This window comes from Microcaecilia unicolor, chromosome 6 (assembly GCF_901765095.1).
Source record: "Microcaecilia unicolor chromosome 6, aMicUni1.1, whole genome shotgun sequence".
Classification (NCBI taxonomy): Eukaryota; Metazoa; Chordata; class Amphibia; order Gymnophiona; family Siphonopidae; genus Microcaecilia; species Microcaecilia unicolor.
In genome coordinates this window covers 344,051,382-344,067,736 of record NC_044036.1, presented here as the reverse complement: position 1 = coordinate 344,067,736, position 16,355 = coordinate 344,051,382, and the positions used below count along the sequence as shown (strand labels likewise).

The window sequence follows — 16,355 nt, the reverse complement described above, 5'->3', positions numbered from 1 at the left end:
CACTGTGTTCTTCCTTCCTGCGTTTTGCATGGCCTAAAGAAACTGCTTGGTGCATCTAAGGGGCCTTTTTGTTGGTATTATCTTGTCTTTGCAACCTGAAAAAAAGGAAAAATCACTGTTGAATCTTCAGAAATCCTACCTATGGTCTCCTTCACCTTGTGTTCGTCATTCGCTCTGCTCCTTGTGTCTCAGGACATGCTACATCACATTTCTGTTTCTTATGTGGACTGTAACATCTGATGTTATAGACTGTGGTTAGGTTTCAGAGATTGATTGATGGGATTACCTTCAGTGCACCAGATTCCTTCATTTCATCTCCTTCGTTTGAGAGTGGATTTTAATTGTAAAGATTTATAGCCATATGAATAAAAGTTTGTATATTCTATAAATGTACTACCAGTAACAATTTTTTTTTGAGATACAGTGTAGGGTTCTGGTACTTATATTTAGATTTACCCCTGTGTTTCTAGTTCTAGTGGTAAATAAATGTGTAGACGTTGTATTCAGGAGCTCTGACGAATTTTGCATCTTTGACATGTTCCTCATTTAACACTGAATTGAGCGACTGGGCCGGCTCAGTGGCAAGTGCTGATCGCTGCCATACAGAAGGTCCAGGTTCGATTCCCAGCTAGAGAAGGGGATGCTGTCTCTAATGAATATGCATGAGATAGATTTGCATGCACACCACCTCCATTGTATGAATCTGTTTCACACATATTTACTAGGAATAATCTGAAAACCTGTCCCACTTGTGGCCCTTGAGGATTTGGAAGAGAACTGCCAGGTCACAAAAATAAAGCTGCCAAGTGATGGGGCTGGGGTTCATTTCTTCATCCCATGTAGTGCCTGGAGGGCTTTGCTTTCAAAAACCCTGTTGAAAAGGGGGCTTTTAGTTGCTGTTAGCGTGGTCCCGCTTTGGCAGAAGTATTTCGTATACAAACACACAACTATATCACTTTGTCACAAATATTTCTGCAAGAAAAATAACACATAGTACACTATTTACCATAGGTTACAGAGCTCGTATGAACTTGTAACCCCAGAATCCCGACATAAACCCTGAGCTAACTCTGTCCTCTCCTCCTCACATTTAAGCAATTATAACACAAAATGAAATCACATATATGTATTATTTTCAGAAGGTTTTTTTTTTTGTTTTGTTCTTTATACATTTGAACACAGGTTAACTAAAACACAACCAAACTTGGCAGAACCTTTTGACCCAAAATGTCCAAAAACTTGAGACCACAAACTTGAGAGCTGCACAGCGGGTCTTGCGAAGCTGCCACGAAGTCTCGGCAGCCATTTTAAACAAGCGGTGGCAGCGAGAGATCAGCAGCAGCGGGCAGGAATGGGGATCTTTCCTGCCCCACAGCAAGCTACTAGACCACCAGGCTGACGAAGCATGTGGAGGGAAGGCACCCAGGGGAGGAGAGGTGGATGGATGGCGTTGTGTATGAGTAGGAAGGAAGGAGTTGAAGCCAATTAGGTCAAGCTCTGTTTCCCCTTCCTCAGGCAGCCATCATCGCCGTACACTCAAAACAAAGCAAACAAACCTATGAGCTGCTGCATCCATGTTGTTCTTTATTGTTGGTAACATTTTTATTTAATCTGACATATTTTCAAACATGCCGGCTTGTGCACAGAGGAAGTATAATAATGGAATAACGTTTCATAGGTAGAGTAGTAATTTGTTATAAATCGTAATCAATGTGTCATATGGAGGGGCTGGTTACAGGAACGCCCCAGCACTGTTATATTTGTGCAGAGATTTTTTTCTAAAACAGACACTGTGCTCATATTCATTGAGAACTCGCACTGACATTAGGTCAATCACAGACTTATTGTCTCAACCATTTTTTTAACCGTTAACAGGGAGATTCAGATAAGTATAATTACCTACTCATTGTTCAAAAAAATTTCTGAAAACATCATAAATTAATTCCAAAAAGGAAAAACATCCAGAATACTTCAATATGTAGTTTAAGACCATTGACATCAATTTCAAGAACAAACCTCTCTTGTACATCTTAAAAGGCTGATTTTAAAGCCCAAAATATTGGGGGGGGGGGGGGGGGGGGCTACCATTAAGATGTGTTATTTTACCACAACTCGTATTAGAGCCCAACTGAAATCAAATCTGCGACCAAAATTGAGCAGTCAGTTTCGGCAGAAAAAAAAACTGACTCTCGACCTGATGGCACCTCCCGAGTCTGCTCCCTCCACCCCCTCCTGGTCCTAGCAGCCATTTTGCAATTGGAATCAGCTCTTACCCAGGCTGTCACCTCACGTGGACGTTCTGGAAGCCATTTTCTGAGCCAGGTGTGGGCAGGAGCGAGTGGGGACGCTCCTGCTCCCACTACGCACCAACAAAACTGTAGGCCCTGGAGGAGGCTGCCACTGGGGGGGGGGGGGGGGGGGGGGGGGGGGGAAGCTCAGGAGGGGCTTGAGAGAGGGAAGCTGCTGCCAGTGGGCATGTTTTCTGATTGGGGAGGGAGGGAGTTTCACTTTCGGCTGAAAATGCGAAAAACCCTAACCCAAATTTCAGGCCAGTTTCGGTGGTGAATTTGAAATCAAAATTCAAATCAGCCTCTACCAATACTAAGCAGCCTGTGAAAGGGAACTGGGACTTCATATACCGCCTTTATGAGGTTTTTGCAACTACATTCAAAGCGGTTTACATATATTCAGGTACTTATTTTGTAATCTTGTAATAAACATGGAATCAAAATGTTTCTGTGCGGATGGAGAATATGGGCCTTGAGATTCCCTTAGTCTAGTGTTTGAAAGTGATTATTCTCAGCTGTGATCTGAGACACTATCCCATGAGGTAAAAGCTGTGGTGGGCTCATGTTCACATGTAGTGCCCTGGAGAGGTTTCGCAGAAAGCAAGTTCTGCTTACGTGTAGTTTGGCACTAGACGGAAATACTGAGTCCTGGAGGTTTGGCAGAATGACGTTCTTTTGGCTTTCCTGAATGTGGGAGGGACAGGAATCATCACTGACCAATCAAAAACGCAGCTCCTGCTTGCTGCCCCATCCTGCATTCTCAGATAACCTTAAGCTCTTCCCTGTACTTCTGCAGCACAAACTTCAGCTTCTGCAAAGCCAGCTCTGTGTCCTCTGCTGAAACACCATCATACCAGACTGCTCGCAGAGTCCGCTCAAAAAACACCTGCATCAAAACACGAGTCCCCCACCCAAACACCGCAACCTCCTCCTCGCTTACATGCTGCAGGCGGTCACAGAATTCCTGGGGAGAGATGCGGGGCTCATCCACACGGAAAAACACTATGTTGCTCTCCACTGACGTCAGGTCAACGGAGCAGAAGGGGGCTGCCAGGTCGTACACACCTGAAACGAGAAAGCAAGGAACACGGTTTAATTATAGAAGCAGATTTGTCAATAGATCAGCCAAGATGGTTTACAACCCAAAAAACTTAGTGCGGTGGCTGATAGGCCAGATGTCATTGCACGGCTCTGTTTGTGCAGCACTGCGTACGCTTTGTAGCGCTAAAGAAATGCTAAATAGTAGTAGTATTAGTAGCTGAGTTCCACCCTTGACAGTCCAGCACAGGAAAAGTCTCCAACAGGTCTGCCTCCTCTCAGTGCAGGAAAACATAAGAGACTCAATGCTAATGAAATTCTGTCACGTCAAGGAAAGCAGACCAGGGAGTCACTATACACCACTCCCAAACAGGACTCAGCCAGGAGGCTGCCACTCCAATTTAACACTTTTCCTGTCTCGCATTTTCAAGAAATGTTCAAGTACAAACTGTTAACACTGCAAATCTTTATTGCACCTTGTGCAAAAGTCCTGGCCTTACAATGGTCATCCTTCAACTTCTCCTCTGCCTGCACTAAGCCAACAAGTGCAGGAGCTGCCAGGACGCCCACCTGCCGCATGGCTCCCCCCAGCACCTTCCGCACGCGCCGAGCTTCCTCGATGAAGTGCCTGCGGCCACCAATCATTGCTCCTGCAGGCGCTCCCAGCCCCTGTGAGGATGGAGAGACAAGGCAAAAGAGAATTCACAGCACACAGACCCTCACCCCAGACAAGTTTAAAGCACGAGGTCCTTACCTTGGACAAACACATGGACACAGAGTCACAGTGCTGTGTGATCACGGCCGGTGGCACGTCCAGAGCCACTGCTGCGTTCAGTAGTCGTGCGCCATCTATATGCACAGCTAATGAATAGCGGTCAGCGAGGTGACGGACCTGGAGGGGAGCAATGGCAAAGCCAGTCAAAGGCATTAAAAGCACGAAACGGAGCCCCCTTGTGACTGTCCACTTACTTCCTGGAGATAGGAGAGTGGCAGGATCCGTCCCCCGGCAGCGCAGTGTGTGTTCTCCAGGCAGATCAGCTGTGTGCGTGGGACATGAGGGTCTGGGTACTGCTGCTGTATCCTATGTTCTAACTCCTGGAGATCCATTCTGCCATCTGGGACATCCTTTACTGTCCGATGGTGAACTCCTGCTATCTGTTCTCAAGAGAAAGAGGAGATGTGAAGCTGTGATTTAAAAAAGGAGGCTGTTTTTCACTGTAAGAAAAAGTCATTACCAGTAAAAGCCACTAAGGGGCAGCAGAGAATCACACTTCACCCTCCATTGCCTCAAGTACAAACTTAGATTGTGACCCCCCCTGGGGGAGAGGGGGGGGGGGGGGGAAAGAAATATGTCCTGTACCTGAAGCTACAGCTGAAAAGGGTGTGAGCTAAATCCAAAACAAATAAAAAATCACAAAGGCAAAGCGCATGGAGGGAAAGTTTAGAACTGGGCAGCCGTACATTTTAAAACATAAACCTATTTTATGAAGACAACTAAGATGTGCACATTAGAGGCTGACTGAATTTCAGTTGCAGCACTGAAACCAACTTGAAATCTGGGTTCAGGTTTCGGCTGAAAATGCCACTGCATCTTCAGCTGAAACCGAAACTCCCCCACACCCCCCGACCCAGCTGCCACCACAACCCCTCTGCCCTCCCTGGGCCTACTTTTAAATGCTCTAGTGGCTTCTTCTGGGCAAAAGCAATCGCCAGTCGTTCTTGCCCTCGCTGGTTACTTGGCCATACTGGATGCCAAGGCTGCCATGGGAGGTCCTGGCGGCCATTTTGGGATTGGAACCAGCATAAGCAGGAGTGACTGGAGAGGCCACTAGACCACCAAATGATTTAAAAGGTAGGCCCTGGTGGCCCACTAGACCACCAGGGCATTTAAAAGGGAGGGCCAGGGAAGGCCTTCGGGCAGTGGGAGAGCGGAGGGGCTGTGGCAGGGGGGTAAGACTGGGGCTGGAGGTGTGACGGCGGCTGGCCTGAACAGAACATTTCAGCTGCTGATTTGGTCAAAACTGAGAACCCCAGTTTCAGTCAACCTCTAGTAAAACAGGGTCCCAAAATAATTCCCAGTGGCACAAAAATAACAGTTCCAGATACTCTACTGTTCTACTGTGTGCAGTATGTGGTGTTTTATGAAATACGCTCACACCACATAGCTCCACTCTGTTCCACTCAAACTACACCTTCAGCGACACCCACCCACCTTCTATAGAAAAGCACATGTAATAACATGTGAGCATCTGAGCGATTCTATAAGAACCATTTCCCAGGGCTGGTTCTACCATTAGCTTCATCAGGTGTCCATCTGGGGTGGCAGAGTGGCATGGCACTCAGCCTTAAACAAAGTGAGATCTGCCCATGTGGAGCCTTGAGCAGATGTACTTCAGAGGAGGCAGAATGCAGCAGGCCTTTACCACGTGCGTCCGCTCAAGGCCTTACACTAGCTGCTTTTGCTTTGCATAAGGACTGCCCTGGTGGAACGTAATGCATTGCACCAGCAGCACAGCTCCAGGTAGGGAAGGGAAGATGCTGTCCACCTGGCTGGGGTAGGGAGGAGAAAGGGGACACTGGGGGGACCGGGATGCTTAGGACAGGTGAAGGTTTTCCTTGGGATGGCCCTGCCATTTCTCAAACGTAAAATAGATTCAACACGGGGGTGGGGGGTGGGGTCAGGGTTGGATAATTTTAGAAAGCATTTCCCGCCTGTATCCTCACCATGACAACTGCACATACAGCTGCTGTCTTGTACTCTCCCTGTGCATTACCTGAGCAATTCCTCCTTGCTCATACATATGGATATGGGATGTTTCACCGAGTAGCAGCTCTGCACCTCTGGTCCTGCAGTGACACATCACTGTGAGGGGAAAGAGGAGAAATGAAGAACCACTAGGGACCTAAAAGAGAGCATGTTTCCCCCACAAACTTGATGGTCTGCGGTGAAAGTGCTTCTCGTGTTCTCTGCTCACAGGAGAGTTCGTGGATTGTACACTAGAAACCTCTATAACCACAATATGTTCAGGAGGCACCTACACCTCAATCCTTCCAGCAACGGAATAGGTTATCATCTAGTAAATCCTGCTGGAAAGTTCTGACTTCTCCTCTCCATTGCCAGAGCTTCTGCGCTATTCCCTATAGCTCCTGTAGAAGCGGAATAGGACAGACCAGTAGACATGGTGATCCTCAGGGATAATGTAGCTCTCAGTACTCACCAGAAATGAGATTTCCCATGGTGCCTGAGGACACAAATAGGGAATCCTCTGTCCCTAGAAGCTGAGCCACCCGCTGCTGTAGTTCTGAAAAACAAGTGATGGGAAATGACACTGGCAGCTTGTCAGACACTACAGGCAGTAACATAGCATAGCATCTACTTTTCATAAACTGTCCTGACCAATAACTGCAGATGATTTACAAATAGATTTTTTTTAAGTTTCAAAAGTAAAGAACTAATCAACTGACTGTAAGGTAAAAGTGAATTGATTTTGTTTTACTCTTTCAAAAAGTACAGAGTAGGGGACACTCAATGAAGTTAAATGGAAATACTTTTAAAACAAATATGAGGAAATATTTTTCCACTCAACGAATAGTTAAGCTCTGGAACTCTTTGCCAGAGAAGGTGGTAACAGCGGTTAGCATATCTGGGTTTAAAAAAGGTTTGGACAAGGTCCTGGAGCAAAAGTCCACATTCTGCTATTGCGACAGACACGGGGAAGCCACTGCTTACCCTGGGATTGGTATCATGGAATTTTGCTACTATTTGGGTTTCTTGTGACCTGGATTGGCCACTGTTTGAAACAGGTTACTGGGCTAGTGGACCATTGGTCAGACCCAGTATGGCTATTCTTACGTTCTTATGTAGAGTATTATGCTCATTAACAAACGGAGCAGAAAATTTCTATGATTATTTGTAATACTTTTGAAAAAGCCAAAATTTTAAAGATCATCAAAATCTCAGGTAGCCTTGTTCTAGCCATAACGCGGCAGGTAACAAATCCCAAGATGAAATGGCAGTAAATTGAAAGAGTTTTTTGCACGATGATTTGAGCCTTAAAGAATGAGCTGAATAGAACTAAAAGGATGTGGTAACAGCGGTTAGCGTATCTGGGTTTTAGAAAAACGTTTGGCCAAATTCCTGGAGGAAAAGTCGATAGTCTGCTATTTAGACAGACATGGGGAAGCCACTGCTTACCCTGGGATTGGTATCATGGAATTTTGCTACTATTTGGGTTTCTTGTGACCTGGATTGGCCACTGTTTGAAACAGGTTACTGGGCTAGTGGACCATTGGTCTGACCCAGTATGGCTATTCTTACATTCTTATGTAGAGTATTATGGTCATTACTGTAGATAGAATGTATTTGGATACAGGCAGCAGATGATGTTTTGTATATTCCTGAGAATCTAGCATGTGATGTTTTTGTTCTTTCCTGAGAAAGTAGCAGAATAGCAGGTGATGTTTGTACATTCCTGAGCAGGTTCACGAGCTGTTCATGTAGAGTTGTTCTTGTAAGCAATGCATGATCATGGTTGTGTAAGCAAAATGTAACCAATAGTAATGATAATACATGTAATATCCATGAATATTCATAGAGTATATAAGAAGGGGATTGACTCCCAAATAAAGAGTTTTTTGCCCAGACACACGAGAGGAGAGTTATTTTGCAACATCTGGTGATCCCCGACGTGATCGGTGAAAACGTGACGTACTTACTACGACTGGAACAGTCAGCGCGCCATTCCTTCTACGGAACACTGTAAGTATGGGGGGAAATTTAACATCATCACATAAACAACATGCACAGGAGCTATATACTATAACGCAAAGATATGGTTCCTCCCGAAATCCAATAACTCTTAAAGATATAGAGCGTTTAATTGAGGAAATAGTTTGTCAATGTCCCTGGTATCCAGAGAAGGGATCATTCGATCCTCAAACATGGGAAAAGATAGGGCAGCAGTTTCGTTTAGAGCCTAGAGTTTCGACTCCTATATTATTGACTTGGAGAGAGATATATTCTACTATAGTAATTCTCTCTTCTGGATTGACAGGCATTACTAACGAAAATATATCCAACAAATTGCCAGGCAAGACCTGGTCTCTTTTACCTCCCGCGACTCTTGGACCTACACCTTCTCCTCCTTCTTGTCGGCTGGCCACCGATATGGGAAGGGAAGAGCAAAACAAAACTCCTGACTTTACTACTACTACCCCTAATAAACCAATTGAAAATATCCAAAACAACAACGCTAATGATAGCGTTATTATTACCAAAACACCAAAGAGCGTAGAACGACCTAGTTTAATTCAATTAGGTATACAGCAAGCACGAAAAAATGGTGAATTCATTTGGAACGATGATCTATGGGATAATTCGGAACCTAATCCTAATTTATACCCAGTTACTAGAACTACAACAATAGAGGCAGGGAACGAAACACATCATGCAGAATGGACTGCTCTACCTTATCAAGTTTTGAGAGAATTACGTAGAGCTATCGTAGAATCAGGTTTAAAAAGTTCATTTGTTCAAGGCATGATAGAAGGGATTAGTAACGGTTACTTAATGACTCCAAAAGATTGGAAAGACCTTTTCCGTATGCTGTTAACTCCTGCGCAATATGTAGTGTGGGATAATGAATATAAGCAAGCAGCACAACTTATCACTGGGACTAATTTGGTGCCTGATCAAATTTATGGATCGGGACCATTTTCAACCCTTGATATGCAAATTCAACAAAACGATACCTGTTTTCAAGCCATAGGCACTTGTATCTTGCGAGCATTTAAAAGAACACCAGAAGGGAATAAACCAACAAAATCTTTTGCATCAATTAAACAGGGTGCAACCGAATCTTACCTTCAATTTGTTAATCGATTGCAGGAAGCTGTAACTAGGCAAATTGATAATCTTGATGCGCAAACAGAGTTATTGATTAAATTAGCCCAAGAAAATGCAAATTCAGATTGCAAAAAGGCATTGCAGACTGTAGCTCATCGCCCAGGAATTACTTTAGCAGATTTATTGAGCGCATGTGCAGATGTGGGGACTCATGGTTATTCTATGAATTTGTTAGCAGGAGCTATACAAAAAGGTAATAAGCCACAGGGGACGTGTTTTAATTGTAAGAAACCAGGACATTTTCGAGCTCAGTGTAGAGCCCCAGGAGGGGGTGCCAACTTTGCAAAAGGACCTTCTCGACCTTCTCGAAAATGTCCTCGATGTCAAAAAGGATATCATTGGGCCAATCAATGTCGCTCTAATCCAATTAATTCCACACCGCCACCCCCAAAAAACTTTGCTCCGGGTTAACTCCTAACCTCGGTCCAAAGGGAGTGCAAGGGTCTTTTGCTCATAGTACTACTGCTACACAAGGTAGTGCAGGAATTGACCTTATTGCAGCGGAATGTAAAACTGCCATCTTACCTCATGAAGTTTTGGTATATAATACTACCTTTAAAGGACCCATTCCAGCGGCTACTGTAGGTTTAGTATTACCTCGCTCCTCTGCATCGAAGGCAGGTATTCATGTTATCCCTGGAGTTATTGATGCTGATTACACAGGCATTGTTAAAATTCAAGTATGGTCCTCATCACCTTTAACAATTTCTCCCGGGGACTCGTGGGCACAATTAATTATTTTACCATATTTTACAGCACCTATTCCTTCTACTGTCTCTCGTACAGGGGGCTTTGGATCTACGCGACAGGTAAGTGCAGTTTTAAAACCGGTTTCTAATGCACGACCCACTGCTCAAATTTTATTGCAACAAAAGCCCTTTGTTGGTATATTAGATACCGGGGCGGATGTTTCTGTCATAGCTTATAAACAATGGCCTGTGGAATGGCCCATTGAAGATACTTCACATGTGACAGGAATAGGGGGAACTCAGTCAGCCTCCCAAAGTTCTCAATGGTTATCTATTACATATCCTAACGATACCAAGGTTCTAGGACATATTAAGCCCTGTATTTTACAAGTACCCTTTAATTTATGGGGTCGTGACCTTTTGGAACAATTAGATGCATCATTGATCCTACCTGATTAACAGTTCATAAATATGTCTTTTTCTCTTCCTTTGGAATGGAAAACTGACAAACCTGTTTGGGTAGAGCAGTGGCCGATTACCAGAGAAAAACTGTTGATTTTACATCAATTGGTGGAAGAACAATTACAATTAAATCACATTGAGCCTACCAATTCTCCATATAATACTCCGGTATTTGTGATCAAGAAAAAATCCGGAAAATGGAGATTTTTACATGACCTACGAGCTATTAATGCGATTTTAGAACCAATGGGCCCGTTACAATGTGGTATTCCAAATCCTAATTTGATTCCTTATGATTATCAATTAGCTATTATAGATCTGAAGGATTGTTTTTTTTCAATTCCTCTCCAGGAAAAAGATTATAAATACTTTGCTTTTACTGTACCTGTTTACAATAATGCACACCCTACTACTAGGTATTGTTGGAAAGTTTTGCCCCAGGGAATGTTAAATTCACCCACTATTTGTCAATACTATGTTCATCAAGCCTTGCAACCATTTCGTGCCTATTTCCCTCAACTTTTGGTATATCATTATATGGATGATATACTAATTGCAGGGATAACTCTTCCCCCTTCTTGGAAATCTACTTTAATTTCTATCTTGGCCTCCTCAGGATTAACAATTGCCTCAGAGAAGGTTCAAGAAAAGGAACCCTATTTATATCTAGGTTTCCGTATGACTAAAGCTGCAGCCCAACCTGTCGCTCCTCATCTCAATTTACAGTCTCCCACGACATTACATCAATTACAAGAGATTTTAGGAAATCTCAATTGGTTACGTCCCTACTTGAAACTTCCTACAGAATTTTTACAACCCCTGTTTCTCGCATTAAAAGGTCATAAAACACCTGCTGAATTAATTACACTCACTGCATCGCAACAAACAATTCTGTCACAATTGGATCAAATCTTACAAACAAAATGGACAGATAGACGAGATGCATTTGCCCTTTTTTGTTTTTGCGTTCTCAAAGACCCCACCCACCGACAACCGTTTGGTGTCTTATATCAAGATACAACTCCTCCGAAATTGATAGAATGGGTCTATTTACAGAATACTCTCCATTCTACTATTACACAATGGCCCCAGCAACTAGCCTTGCTGATTACTAAAGCTCGAGAGCGAGCAACATTCATGACTGGTTTCGACATTCTTAAACTCATCATTCCTCATTCTTTGTGGCAGTGGGAAAAAATGATTCAGTTCTCCGACGACTTGCAATTTATTTTAGCCACTTATGTTGGTATTATAGATTGCCACTATCCTAAAGACCCTCGCATACAGGGCACATCCATTTTGCCAATCACTCTTCATGATCCCATTTCTTTACGTCCACTCCCTACTGCTCTCACCGTCTTTACAGATGGTAGTCCCACTCGTGGGGTGGTTACTTGGTACAATCTGAACAAATGGCACGTCAAATTTACCTCTCCACAAACCTCTGCTCAACGTTCAGAGCTTGCTGCCATCATCCTGGCTCTTTCTTTATTTTCAGATCAACCACTGAATCTTATTGTTGACAGTCAATATTGTGCTAATCTTGTCCGTCGCATGCCCGACAGTTATGTATCATTCAAAATGGATGCCTCTTTTTATGCTTTACTGTTAACCCTCCAAGGTTACTTGGAGAATCGCCTTTCTTCTCTCTTTATAGGTCATATCCGCAGTCATCAACCTTTTCCTGGTGGTCTGTCTGAAGGGAATGCTCGAGCGGATCGCCATCTTCATTTTTTCTCCACAGCACACTGCAGTCATGAACTTCATCATCAAAATGCACCTAGCCTAGCTCGCCAGTTTCAAATTTCTTTAGAAGAAGCTAGAGCTATTATCAAAAATTGTCCACAATGTTCCTTTTCAGCTCCTACTACCTTTTTTCCTGGAGTTAATCCTCGTGGTCTGGAAGTTAATAGCCTCTGGCAAATGGACGTTACTCACTTTCCCCCTTTTGGTCAATGGTCTAAGCTTCATGTGGTTGTTGATACTCATTCTGGATTTTTGTGGGTCACTGCACAAAAAGGGGAAACTACATCTCATGTCCGCTCTCATCTTCTCCAAGCTTTTGCGGTCATGGGTGTTCCTAAAACTCTCAAGACAGACAATGCCCCTGCTTATACTTCCACCTCCTTACAGGAGTTCCTGACCCTCTGGCATATTGAGCACCTTTTTGGTATCCCCTATAACTCCACTGGTCAAGCTATTGTTGAACGTGCTAATCGCACACTGAAAACTGCTTTAAGTAATCTGACTACAAAAAAAGACGGTATTCTCCGTCATAGAGTAAGCATTGATGAATGCTTAGCACAAATCCTTTACACACTGAATCATCTCAATCTCATCAATAATCCTGCTACAAAAACTTTTTCTTCCAGATTTGAACAACATTTTCGTACTCCTGCCCCACCTTTATCTCGTCCTTTGGTCATATACCGACAACTACCTTCTGATCAGTGGAGTTCCCCTGTGCCTCTCCTTACCTGGGGTCGTGGTTACGCTGCTGTTCAAACAGATTCTGGCCCGGTGTGGATTCCAGCAAAGTGGGTGAAACCTCATGTCGTGGCATCAAGGTCTTCACAACCCAATTCCCAATTTCACACTCACCCTTCAAGGACCGCAGATGCAAACACGCAAACGGTCAGTGACTCGTCAACCTAATGCTCCTGTTACTTGGGGACAAATTAAAGCCTTGAGTCAACAAGCTACAGAGACTTTAGAAAAAGCTCATATTGAAAAGACTGATGATAACTTCGTAGTGGCTATTATTGCAGCGCTTAATGCTAATTCCATTACATTGCTTCTACTGTGTTGTTGTTTGTACATACCTTGTGGACAGTCACAATTACTTCCCACAAAAAATATTTGGGAAGCGTTTGCAATTTCACTGAACCAAACTGATTTCTGTCTTTCTCATCAAAAGGCAGTTGGAGAAGTTTTGGCAACTTGCCTGATTCCAGTATGTCATGATCCTAAAGATATGCAAAATGATACTTGGTTTTATTCACAGCTTCCTGTTAATTCATCCTATCGAAATGCTTCTTATGAATACCATAATTGGGGAACACAAACCCTGTTGCCGCCTACTTTGGCAATGCATGTGAGAACCAATCAAATAGCTAGTATCAATATGACATGTGCTCGTATGGTTAATTGTACCCGATCAAATTGTGTTAATTTTGGACCAACTTTGTTAAATTGTAGCTCCTACGAAAATGTTTCATATATTTATAAATTTACTCATTTACCCCCTGGTTGGTTTTGGTCATGTGGAATGTATACCTTTAATTATATTCCAGCTAATATATCTGATGGTACTACATGCTGTCTAAGTCGACTCACTATGGTACTTCCCAGTAAACATATTTTATTTTCTAACTCCTCACATATGCGATCCAAGCGTATGACCCTTGCTGCCAATTGCAATGATAATGTTAAATTTCTGAGTCAAACTGAATATCTGGCACTTGCATTTTCATTAATAGGTGTCCCTGCATTGGCAGCGGCAAATGCAAAAAATATTCGTGAATTAGCCTGTTGGGCAATTAAATCAATCAATGCAACCTCCACTGCTATTAGTTTACTTAATGCTGAGCAACAGCAATTACGTCATGGAGTTTTACAAAATCGAGCAGCCATTGATTATCTTTTATTACTTAACCATCATGGTTGCGAAGAGTTTCAGGACATGTGCTGTTTTAATTTATCTGACAATTCAAAGGCCATTGACAAACAATTAGCTTTCCTACGGAATTTAACTACTCATATTACTATTCATAATAACCTACTCTCTGATGTATGGGATCAATTGTGGCAATGGATCCCTTGGACCTGGCTCCGCCCTATTATCCAGTATTTAGTCATTGGTATTTTTGTTTTCACTATTTTTTGCTGTTGTATACAATGCATTCCTAACCTTTTTTCTTTATGTTTTCCTCGTCCATTCGCTCCAACACGTCACTCTGCTCAATATGTTTATAAGCTATTACAAACATCTCCACCTCCATCTCCAGCTGGCACACCACGGAGATTTCATTAAAAAAAAAAAAAAAAAAAAAAAAGGTGGAGATGTAGATAGAATGTATTTGGATACAGGCAGCAGATGATGTTTTGTATATTCCTGAGAATCTAGCATGTGATGTTTTTGTTCTTTCCTGAGAAAGTAGCAGAATAGCAGGTGATGTTTGTACATTCCTGAGCAGGTTCACGAGCTGTTCATGTAGAGTTGTTCTTGTAAGCAATGCATGATCATGGTTGTGTAAGCAAAATGTAACCAATAGTAATGATAATACATGTAATATCCATGAATATTCATAGAGTATATAAGAAGGGGATTGACTCCCAAATAAAGAGTTTTTTGCCCAGACACACGAGAGGAGAGTTATTTTGCAACACATTACCAAACGAAGCAGAACATTTCTATGATTATTTGTAATACTTTTGAAAAAGCCAAAATTTTAAAGATCATCAAAACCTCAGGTAGCCTTGTTCTAGCCATAAAGTGGCAGGTAACAAATCCCAAGATGAAACGGCAGTAAACTGAAACAGTTTTTTGCACGATGATTTGAGCCTTAAAGAATGAGCTGAATAGAACTAAAAGGATGTGGTAACAGCGGTTTTAAAAAACGTTTGGCCAAATTCCTGGAGGAAAAGTCGATAGTCTGCTATTTAGACAGACATGGGGATGCCACTGCTTACCCTGGGATTGGTATCATGAAATGTTGCTAGTATTTGGGTTTCTGGCATAGAATACTGGGCTAAATGGACCATTGGTCTGACCCATTAGGGCTATTCTTACGTAAGCTGTCTTATATAATTCTTCACAATGTAATCCATAACTGTACTGCAACCAACTGCACTTCCATCTTTTACAATGTATTGTAAGCCACACTGAGCCGGCAAATAGGTGGGAAAATGTGGGAATACAAATGCAAATAAATAAATAAATAAATAAAGCTGAGCTGAGTCTGTAGCCCAGTTACCCATTCCAGGAAGGAGCGTTCTTGGCCAGTTCTGGTTTTAAATGTACATCCTAGAGCAGTCTGGGAGTTGTAGTCCATTGAGGATGGGCTCACCATTGACGGTTGGATCTTCTCCATAGACATCGTCACCGACCTCTGCCCTGGCCATGGCCCGTCTCATCTCTGCACTGGGTTTACTGACCGTGTCACTGCGGAGATCCACCACCCGGGCCCGGGCCTGACTTCCCTGGGGAACCTGCGAGGCCCAATAGAAGCGCAGGGGAGCCTCAGCCCAGCGAAGCCCCCCCGGCCCCCGACCTCCGCAGCGCCGAACTAGGCCCTGGAGGAGGAGACGGAGCCGCATCTGGCCGGTCAGATCGGAGTCTGGAGGGCGAGACAACGACCCAAACCACTGCTAACGGTGGTGGACGGGGCGAGAACTACAAGTCCCATCATGCCAGAGGAGCTTCCGGTGGGGAATCACGTGAGGGAGGAGCGAGCAGGGTCACGTGAACAGGAAAGACCTATAAAAAGGGAGTAGGCGGGATGATTGACTGCATGGAGGGAGATGAGTGGGTGGTGGCTGGGTCACGTGAGGTGGTGGGCGGGGCGGAGCTCTCACGAGATGGTCGCTCGCGCAGCGCTCTCATGTGTGCTGCTGCTGCACTGTCTCGTGGTGGTACCGCACATTAAATGCTGTTCTCGTGCATGGTGTTGTCAAGCCCCGGTTCCATTAATTCATTTCTAAGAGCCCGATGCATGATGGATTGTTTTCTTTTGGGGGAGTGGCCACTATCCTTCCAACCCACCCAGCCACGCCTCTGAGACGGGGTCCTTTGGGGCAGAATCTTCCAGGCAAAGGGTTTCAAGTGCTCAGTCACCGTCCTTAACCCTCCAAGACCCAGAAACATAAGAGACAAGAGTTTACAGAAAAGTCCAGCAATGCATCTGTGTCAAAGTTTCTTAACATTTATAATAGCAAATATTTTAAAACAAATTACTCATTGTCTCAGTGAAA

General features: G+C 43.6%; 1 protein-coding gene across 1 annotated transcript; it reads right to left on the bottom strand.

Annotated features, from left to right (window-relative positions):
* Window positions 1-2,419: 2,419 nt before the first annotated feature.
* Window positions 2,420-15,758, bottom strand: LOC115473574 (probable low-specificity L-threonine aldolase 2). Its single transcript, XM_030208648.1, has 7 exons — window positions 15,452-15,758; window positions 6,545-6,628; window positions 6,101-6,189; window positions 4,296-4,481; window positions 4,081-4,218; window positions 3,803-3,995; window positions 2,420-3,353 (listed from the first exon to the last, which is right to left on the bottom strand). The coding sequence occupies exons 1-7, from the start codon at window positions 15,699-15,701 to the stop codon at window positions 3,049-3,051; spliced, it is 1,245 nt and encodes a 414-aa protein (XP_030064508.1). The 5' UTR covers window positions 15,702-15,758; the 3' UTR covers window positions 2,420-3,048.
* Between the last annotated feature and the right edge of the window lie 597 nt (window positions 15,759-16,355).

What these genes read in the sequence shown, in the direction of transcription:
- LOC115473574 (XM_030208648.1), bottom strand. Translation starts at nt 15,701, where the DNA reads ATGCGGCTCCGTCTCCTCCTCCAGGGCCTAGTTCGGCGCTGCGGAGGT. An exon ending in AGCAAGGAGGAATTGCTCAG is followed by an intron (nt 4,482 to 6,100) that starts GTAATGCACAGG and finishes TCTTGAGAACAG; the next exon opens with ATAGCAGGAGTTCACCATCG. An exon ending in TGTCCATGTGTTTGTCCAAG is followed by an intron (nt 3,996 to 4,080) that starts GTAAGGACCTCG and finishes CCATCCTCACAG; the next exon opens with GGGCTGGGAGCGCCTGCAGG.